General features: G+C 45.1%; 1 protein-coding gene across 2 annotated transcripts; it reads right to left on the bottom strand.

Moving 5' to 3' along the window:
* Positions 1–5,807: 5,807 nt before the first annotated feature.
* On the bottom strand, positions 5,808–7,893 carry LOC123130219 (uncharacterized). Of its 2 annotated transcripts, none has more exons than XM_044550171.1 (2): positions 7,680–7,893; positions 5,808–7,034 (listed from the first exon to the last, which is right to left on the bottom strand). In XM_044550171.1, exon 2 carries the CDS (start codon positions 6,910–6,912, stop codon positions 6,025–6,027), a length of 888 nt encoding a protein of 295 aa, XP_044406106.1. In that variant the 5' UTR covers positions 6,913–7,034; positions 7,680–7,893; the 3' UTR covers positions 5,808–6,024. The 2 variants fall into 2 exon arrangements, with proteins under 2 accessions (XP_044406106.1, XP_044406105.1); XM_044550170.1 differs by having other exon boundaries at positions 5,808–6,935; positions 7,680–7,892.
* Between the last annotated feature and the right edge of the window lie 1,457 nt (positions 7,894–9,350).

The raw sequence follows: 9,350 nt of genomic DNA, 5'->3' as shown, positions 1-9,350 counted from the left end.
CGTAGCCACACTTGGTTCAACTAAAGTTGGAGAAACTGACACCCGCTAGTCACCTGTGTGCATAGCACTACAGTAAAACCTGTCTCGCGTAAGCGTATGCGTAATGTCGGTCCAGGCCGCTTCATCCAACAATACCGCCGAACCAAAGTGTAACATGCTGGTAAGCAGTATGAATTACATCGCCCATAACTCACTTCTGTTCTACTCGTGCATATGACATCTACGCATAAAAACTTGGCTCTGATACCACTGTTGGGGAACGTAGTAATTTCAAAATTTTCCTACGCACATACAAGATCATGGTGATGCATAGCAACGAGAGGGGAGAGTGTTGTCCACGTACCCTCGTAGACCGAAAGCGGAAGCGTTAGCACAACCCGGTTGATGTAGTCGTACGTCTTCATGATCCGACCGATCCAAGTACCGAATGCACAGCACCTCCGAGTTCAGCACACGTTCAGCTCGATGACGTCCTGCGAACTCCGATCCAGCAGAGCTTCACGGGAGAGTTCCGTCGGCACGACGACGTGGTGACGGTGATGACGTTGCTACCGACGCAGGGCTTCGCCTTAGCACTGCTACGATATGACCGAGGTGGAATATGGTGGAGGGGGGCACCGCACATAGCTGAGAGAGATCAACTGATCAACTTTTGTGTCTAGAGGTGACCCCCTGCCCCTGTGTATAAAGGAGCAAGGGAGGAGGCCGGCCGGCCCTCTATGGGCGCGCCAGGAGGAGGAGTCCTCCTCCTAGTAGGAGTAGGACTCCCCTTTCCTACTCCTACTAGGAGGAGCAAAGGAAGGAGAAGGAGGAAAGGGGAGCCGGCCCCCTAGTCCAATTCGGTTTGGGCTAGGGGGGCCGCGCGCCATGCCTCCTCTCTTCCACCACTTGGCCCATGAGGCCCATTACTTCTTCCTGTATTCCCGTAACTCCTCGGTACCCCCGAAAATACCCGAATCACTCGGAACCTTTCCGATGTCCGAATATAGTCGTCCAATATATCGATCTTTATGTCTCGACCATTTCGAGACTCCTCGTCATGTCCCCGATCTCATCCGGGACTCCGAACTACTTTCGGTACATCAAATCACATAAACTCATAATACAATCGTCACCGAAACTTTAAGCGTGCGGACCCTACGGGTTCGAGAACTATGTAGACATGACCGAAACATGTCTCCGGTCAATAACCAATAGCGGAACCTGGATGCTCATATTGGCTCCCACATATTTTACGAAGATCTTTATCGGTCAGACCGCATAACAACATACGTTGTTCCGTTTGTCATCGGTATGTTACTTGCCCGAGATTCGATCGTCGGTATCTCAATACCTAGTTCAATCTCGTTACCGGCAAGTGTCTTTACTCGTTCCGTAATACATCATCCCGCAACTAACTCATTAGTTGCAATGCTTGCAAGGCTTAAGTGATGTGCATTACCGAGAGAGCCCAGAGATACCTCTCCGACAATCGGAGTGACAAATCCAAATCTCGAAATACGCCAACCCAACAAGTACCTTCGGAGATACCTGTAGAGCACCTTTATAATCGCCCAGTTACCTTGTGACGTTCGGTAGCACACAAAGTGTTCCTCTGGTAAACGGGAGTTGCATAATCTCATAGTCGTAGGAACATGTATAAGTCATGAAGAAACCAATAGCAACAAACTAAACGATCAAGTGCTATGCTAACGGAATGGGTCAAGTCAATCACATCATTCTCCTAATGATGTGATCCCGTTAATCAAATGACAACTCATGTCTATGGTTAGGAAACATAACCATCTTTGATCAACGAGCTAGTCAAGTAGAGGAATAATAATGACACTCTGTTTGTCTATGTATTATGTTTCCGGTTAATACAATTCTAGCATGAATAATAAACATTTATCATGATATAAAGAAATAAATAATAACTTTATTATTGCCTCTACGACATATTTTCTTCAATAAGGCATATTTAAGTTAATCTAATTATTTTGGAAAAAAATAAAAAGGAAAAAAGAGAAAATAAATCTATACCTACTAATAAAGTAAGGTGCGTTTCACCAACTTTTTTGAGGTTTACGTTCTATCCAAGGTGGTACTATTTTATGATCTGTCCTAAAAATTATACCAAAAAAGTTCTCAACGCGCACTTAAGCCTGCTCCCGCCCCACAACAGGTTGGGCCTCAGCCTGCTCCTTGCGGCCCGTCTAGGTCCCTGATTGACACCCCACAAATGTGTAAAAAAATAACGGCCAGGCAGGGATTCAAACCAGAGATCTCTTACTTCATAGATGATTTAAATGCTACAACCAACTAAGACAACTAATTATTGTGGCTAAAACTAGGTTGTATTATATTTCTATGATTTCAAACGGGACTGGGCCTCGGACTGCGCTCTAGCTGCTGGGTGACCCTGCTTGGTGAGCTCCACCAGCGCATGTATACATATACATATACATATATATATACATATACATATATATATATATAGCATCAATGTACAAAAAAAATCATACCACTAAAAAAGTATGCCGTGATAAAAAAATAGTATGTATTGATGCAGTTGTTGTACCGCTGGGCCTACTCAGCATAAAATCGCCGCAATAACGGGCCTTCTTTTATGGGTAGCGAGCCACACAACCATATTTCATGTTAAATTTTCCCTCCTTGCTTCGTTAGGCCGACTCTTTCTAGTTTATATATGTTCGCAGTTGAGTTTGAATATCAGCAAGATGCCTAAAATAGACAATCAGGTCCGCTGATTAAAGGAATCATGGGCTGTCTTGGAGGGTGTACTAAAGGAATGATGGATAGAGGATTTGTGCAATGGAAAGATATTCACGTACATGCAAAAATCGATCATGGATGTGCACCCTGCATGGGCAAGATTTGTGGGCTGATGTGACGGTGTATTAAAGAAAGGATAGATTGGAGGATTGTGGAATGGAAGGATATTAACATACATGCAAAACATGGGTCGTGGACGTGATGCATGGCCCTTATGGGAAAGAATCGACTATGGCCCCTATCGTGAATTTCAAAATAAAATCCACCAATTTCTAACAAATGTTCGTCTATTTTAGAATTGTTCGCCCATTCAAAACAAAATGCTTAAAAACCGTTTGTATTATAAAAAATGTTCATATTTAAAAAAATGTAAATAGTAAAGAATGTTCACGATTTTTAAAAATGTTTCCAAATTTGTAAGAATGTTCACAAATGATCGAAGCTATGTAGTTAAACAGTAATGCTTCTGAGTCTTTGTGACTACATACCCGCGTGAATTTTCAAGAATTAACTGCCGGTGTGGATCGAAATATTATAGTATGCTTTCTTAAAAATGTTTCTTGAAATTCAGAATAATTCTTTGAATTACCAAGTTTATTGACAACCACGATATTTTTTCGAAAATGTAAACATTGCTTCAATTTGCGAATAAATTTTAAAAAGAAACATTTTCTTGCATTTGTGAACAAATTTTCAAAATCATGCAATGAGATGTGAACAAAATGTTGTTATCGCCATTTGAAGATTATGAAAAAAAATTCTCCGGTTGCAACGCACGGGCCCTTTTGCTAGTAAAATATTAAAAAATATTAGAAATCTATGCCTACGATTATGCGGTTGGCATAGCTACAGCCACGAAACAGTAGAGACACGGATCGATGACGTGGCGTATGGCGCGAATTGATGATGTGGCACCGTCCATGGGCCAGAGCTAGATATGCCACCCACTGACCGGGGAGCGTTTCAGATAGTTGGCGTGGCAGATCACGTGGATCGACGACGTCTGTATAGATATGCCGACGGCCACCGTTAGACCACGTCGCCGTAGGCTTCACGCCGTCAAACGATGTCACCGCCCGGGTAGCCGGGCCCATATATATGCCGACGGCCGCCAAAGGCATATTGATTGGGATGGCGACGCTGTGCCGATGGCCCCCGTCAACGTAGGTGGTTGTATGCCGACGGCTTTTCTATGCCGACGGCCTGACCTGTGCCGTCGGGATACATCCATCTATGCCGACGGGGGTCGTTGGCAATTTGGTAAATTCTGGTAGTGGGGGCGGTGTGTTCTTACCTGTCCTTGTACGTGGTGACAAGGACCTTGGCAGGCTCCGGCATGGATCCACCGACATAGCCGAAGATCCCAGCATCTCTCGGTTGCGGCGTCACCTGGGTATACGACATCACGTAGTTGGTGCGAGTAAGCTTCTTGGTGACCTGACACTTAGGCCGGCAGGGGAAGCACCGGAGGAGGACGACATGGCAAGAGAGGAGGCGGAAGGCGTGGTGGCTAGATGAGATGGGAAGAGGAGGCTTTGTATACCATGTAAGCTTTCTATGAAGCGTTGTGCCTTGTTCGAGGCAGCGCCTGCGTGTTTATAAGGGCAGGGTCTAAACCCAGATTATTGCATTACAGAAGGTTGTCGCCGGAGTACAACTTGGGAGAGAAGGAAGAGATTACAGAGAGATAAAGATTACAACAGTTGATTTGAGAAGAATCCTATCTCTCTACTCTAAGCCTAACTCCCTGCGGAAGGTATGCATTTCGTTATCATCAGTGACCAACATAGTAACGTGACAACAATGTTTAACAATGATAAGACCTATGGTGGGAAATGCCTGCTGAACTGGAAGCGTATTTGTGCCCCCATATCTGTTGGGGGCCTTGGCATGAAAGAGCTTGCAACTTACAGCAGGGCCCTTCGTCTGCATTGGCCTTGGTACGAGTGGGGCAACATTGACAGGCCTTTTAAGGCACTGCAACCCCATGTGATCCTCCTGATCGTCAGCTTTTTGCCGCCTGCAGTAGCATCCAGCTTGGAAAATGGAAGAAAAGCACGGTTCTGGACTGACAGATGGCTCCCATGGATCTTGTGCCTGAACTGTACAAGTTGTCTCATAGGAAACAACTATCTGTCCGAGATGATCTTCAAGATAACCATTGGATGGTTGGGTTGAACAGGATAACCAATGTTGAGACGCTTGACTCCCTGCTGAACCTTTGAACGGCCATGCAGCAGGTCCTCCTCAATGATCGGGAGGATGAAATCACTTGGATTTGCACCTCGAATGGATGCTACAGCGCTAAGTTGGCGTACAACATTCAGTTCATCACTAGAATTGCAATGCCGCAGCTTGGATTGGTATGGAAACTTAAAGCTGAGCCTAAGACCAGATTCTTCATTTGGACCTTGCTCGAAAACAGGTTGTGGACTGCTGACCGCCTTGCCAATCAAGGAGGGCCTCACAATGATAGTTGCAGCACCTGTGATCAGCTTCCGGAGTCTGCACATCACCTCTTGCTCGGCTGTCCTTTTGCCAAGGAAATATGGCAATCCTTTGCGTCTTTGCAATTTGAGACCACTGCTGCTGCCCTCTCTGCCACTTCCATTCAGTCCTGGTGGATGGCTACAACAAGATGCAAGATCAAGCGCGACAACCTCCATGCGCCTACGGTGGCGGCATATATTGCTTGGAATATATGGAACGAACAAAATAGGCGTGTTTTCCAACACAAGATGGTAACAGTGCCTGGGGTTCATGTGATGATTAGAGATGAGATCAGCCTCTTCATTGGGGCTTGGGAGTTTCAGGTGTTTTCTTTCTGGGCCAGGCTGCTTCACAGTGACCTAGCCCTTTTTCTTTCTCTCCCTCCGGCTGTTTTTCCAGCCTAGCTGTACAGTTTTTTCCCCTACTAAATGAAAAGGCAGAGCACCTGCCATTGTCCGTCAAAAAAAAGAGAGGAACACAAAAGCGTGCAGATGTTTTGTTTGATGCGTTCTCGATCAGGTGGTGTATATATACTATTGATAATCTCTGAAAAACCAGAAATGGTGTATTTATACATGAGTGATTAACTGAGTACATATAGAAATTTGTGAAGTTTCACCACAAAGACAAACATTCAAGGATATACAATATATACATACACATTACAACAGAAGCAAAGTAAGTATTAAACTACAATGTAGCACACTAGCACGAACATACTCCTATTACCAGAATGGCAGCTGCAATGCACCAGGTCTGCTACTGCTTCTTATTGCAGGACAGTTGCCCAAATGCGTCCCTAATCGCCGCTACAGCTGCCAGGTACTTGCTCCTCTGTTGAAGATACCTTTCTTCTCTCACCAACCGCTGTGCTGTATCATCTAACCCGAGCAACCATTGCTGCTCTGAACGATCTTCGACAAACAACCGAGCGACAACTAAGGAGAAAGACTCCGGAGAATGCATCCTGCTGACCTGCCTAGCCTGGTCTCCCATTAGTTTCCAGCTGAGCTTGTCTGAAAGCATTGTCACGTCCTTCAAGTGCCCTTCCACCTGCTGCATCAGGCACCCCAGGTTACTTGAATCAGGCGAGTCTCTGTCTTTTAGTACCTGGACTCTTGCGATGACATAGGGCTTTGTTCTGACGACCTCCAGGACACGGAACCGATCACCGCCGACGCACGTCAGGAAGAACCGGTCATTGACGAGCTTATCACACTGAACGATACGGACCATGCATCCAACATCAGCCATCCTATTATCTTTCCTGCTGGAGTAGATGATACCAAAGCTGTGGCCTTCCTGGAGTAGTAGTGTCTGCATCATGATGCGGTATCTGAACTCAACCGTCTGCAGCTGCAGCGTCTGGCTGGGGAAAACAACCGATGGGTGCAGGAGTATGGGGATCTCAGTACTCTGATGATCATGATGGGACTGGACAACCTCGTCGACGCGGTCACGTGGATTGGCTCTGCATTTCAGGACTGGTGAACTCTGAAGGCGATTCTTCGTGGCAATTCTTGCTTGCGGTCTTGAGTGAGGTTTTGGCTGATAACAATAAGACTTAGAGTTGGAGGGACTGAAACTGGAACTGTCTAGCCTTGCTAAACTGGGTGGAGCTTGCAGAGTCTTAAAGGCCATGTACATGAAGTCCTCTTTCAGTGATGAGCCTGTTAACACATATCCAAAGACGAAGAAAGTGATGTGTTCAGTAACCCTCTGGCAGCAACATGAGTGCCTTGTTTCCAGTTACATGGCTACTGAGTAATCTTCAAACATCGACGAGTAACGGAAGTCAATTTCAGATATTAAACACATGCAACAGCGAAACAAAAATTAAATCGACACGCACAAGAAAATGTTAACACTCTCATAATATGTTTCCTGAAAAGGCATTAACACTCCCATAATTGCAGTGGAAAAAGCTCTGCTGCAGTTACTCTAGAGAGTTGGATAAAACCTTCTCCTACTTCCAAAGAAAATCGGTCACTCTGGAGTACAGATACTAATCATTTGAAGCAAGTTTATGCTCATGTTCCCGGCAGCTGTAACAAGACTAGCTTGTAATGGAACTGATTGAAAGTGATTCCTAGTAGTACTAACCCTCCGTCCCAAAATAAGTGTCTTGATTTAATACAATTTGATGTATTTTGTAATAGAAGATAAACCAAGGAAAAAAACTAGTACTATTATAAGTATAAACCCCGGCTCTCATAGACGCAGCTCGCCGAACCAGTTTGACCAGATGTGGATGTGGCTGAGATGATCCACTTGAGAAAGAACATGGGGGATGGATAAGGCGAGGAAAACCCGCTGGATCATATCTTCATACCATAGCCAACAAAGGAGACAGAACACGCGGAGAAGAAAGCGATCAGCATGCAGGAAGGAAGGGATGCAGCGCCGCCGTTTACCTTTTAAGGCCTGGAAAGTTTCCAGGAGGAGCAGAGCTGCAGATCGGGGTCGGAGAGCAGCAGGGGAGGCGGCCGGCAGAGGGGGGAAGAGGATAGAGTGATAGAGCCTGCCACTTATATCAACTGAATATGTTGTTTATAAGTACGACTGCGAAAGCCCATCAGATCTAACCAATCTTCTAGACCGGTGGGTGGTGGCCCCCACGCCACACCTACATAGTCGATCCAATTGTTATACTAATGTTCCATAATGTGGTGCTTATAGATTTTTTGAAAAGTAAAGCATCATAAACTTTGATCAAATTTGTGAAGAAAAAACATTTACATTTAGAATGCTAAATTTATCTCATTAAATTCATTATAGATGAACTTTCATACTTTATATATTTGATATTGTAGATATAAATAGTTATCCCTATAAACTTGATCCAATTTTATAAAGTTCGGTGGCCTTAGGCCACGGCGCCGTGGTGGATCCCGACCCTTGCCGACGGGAGGGTTCTGTTTTTTTAGATATTCCTTTGAGTTTTGTTAGGATTTGTATCCTGTTCAGGAAGACGAGACAACGGCGGCTCTATAAAGATGAAATAAGATTCTCCCCGCCTAGCCCCTGTCCTGGTTGTGTGTCTAGCATCATCGGTAGACGTGTGGGGGTGTGTCTTCGGCTGATCTGTTCTTGGTGGTGCTCGGATCTGTTCATAGTTTGTCTAAGTTTGTGTTTTTTCAGGTTGGATCCTTCCGATCTACGCTACTCTTCATCGGCGGCGTTGTTGTTCTGATCTGCTGGTCCTATAGTGCCTTAGCACGATGACTTTTCGACTGTCTACTGTAACAAGTTTTGTCCGGCTCCGGCCGGGGGAAGGGGGGGAGGGGGGCGATGACGACGGCGTGGCTTCGAGGTGCTTCAGTGATTGTAGTCATCGCTAGGTGGTCTACGGATCTCGATATAATTCTTATTACTTCTAATATTCATTTACTGTCATCATTGAAAATGAATAGACAGAAAATTTTCTAAAAAATACTTAATTAAACTTTATAAAGTTTTACTTCTCAAAAAATCTATACGCACCATATTATAAAACAGAGTACTCATGATGAGAAGAGATGATTGAATTGATGCCGCCAAAGTGCCCATATCACCTATTTTTTATCGTGTAGCACCCCAACGCAACAGACATCGCTTGTTATACATAACTTCAAGTAGGTAGCTAGCAGCAAACGAACAACAGTGTGCCGCACATTGTTTCCATCGTACGCCTTTCCCTAAGGAGGCGGGATCTGGACCGGGGTGGAGTACTGCACTTCTCTGCTCGTCGGGACATGATCCAGATAAGATTAGCCAAGGCGGCATCACTTGTCTCACACGCACACGCTTGATCCTCCTTAGCCATTGTGCGTGCGCGGCTTCAACAAGAAACGTGTTGGGATTCTGCTAGTGGCAACTTCCCGGAGATTCAGAACGGCGCTTCCTATGCATCGACACGTAAAGGCACCAAATGCGTTAAAGCATCTCCAACAGGTCCCTTTCCGTGGAAAGGTGACACTTCCCGTAAACATTCCCTTCCCTTAAACTTCACGCCTCATTTTAATACATCATGTGAACCAATCCGTGAATGGATGGTTGAATGGACAGTGGTATTTTTAGCCTATCGGGATTTAAGTTTTAAACTT

Source organism: Triticum aestivum, chromosome 6A (assembly GCF_018294505.1).
Source record: "Triticum aestivum cultivar Chinese Spring chromosome 6A, IWGSC CS RefSeq v2.1, whole genome shotgun sequence".
Taxonomy (NCBI): domain Eukaryota; kingdom Viridiplantae; phylum Streptophyta; class Magnoliopsida; order Poales; family Poaceae; genus Triticum; species Triticum aestivum.
The sequence above is the reverse complement of the archived record's forward strand: the minus strand, read 5'-3'. Positions and strand labels throughout refer to the sequence as shown.

Excerpts from the sequence above, each read along its gene's own strand:
- LOC123130219 (XM_044550171.1), bottom strand. The coding sequence starts at position 6,912 with ATGTACATGGCCTTTAAGACTCTGCAAGCTCCACCCAGTTTAGCAAGG.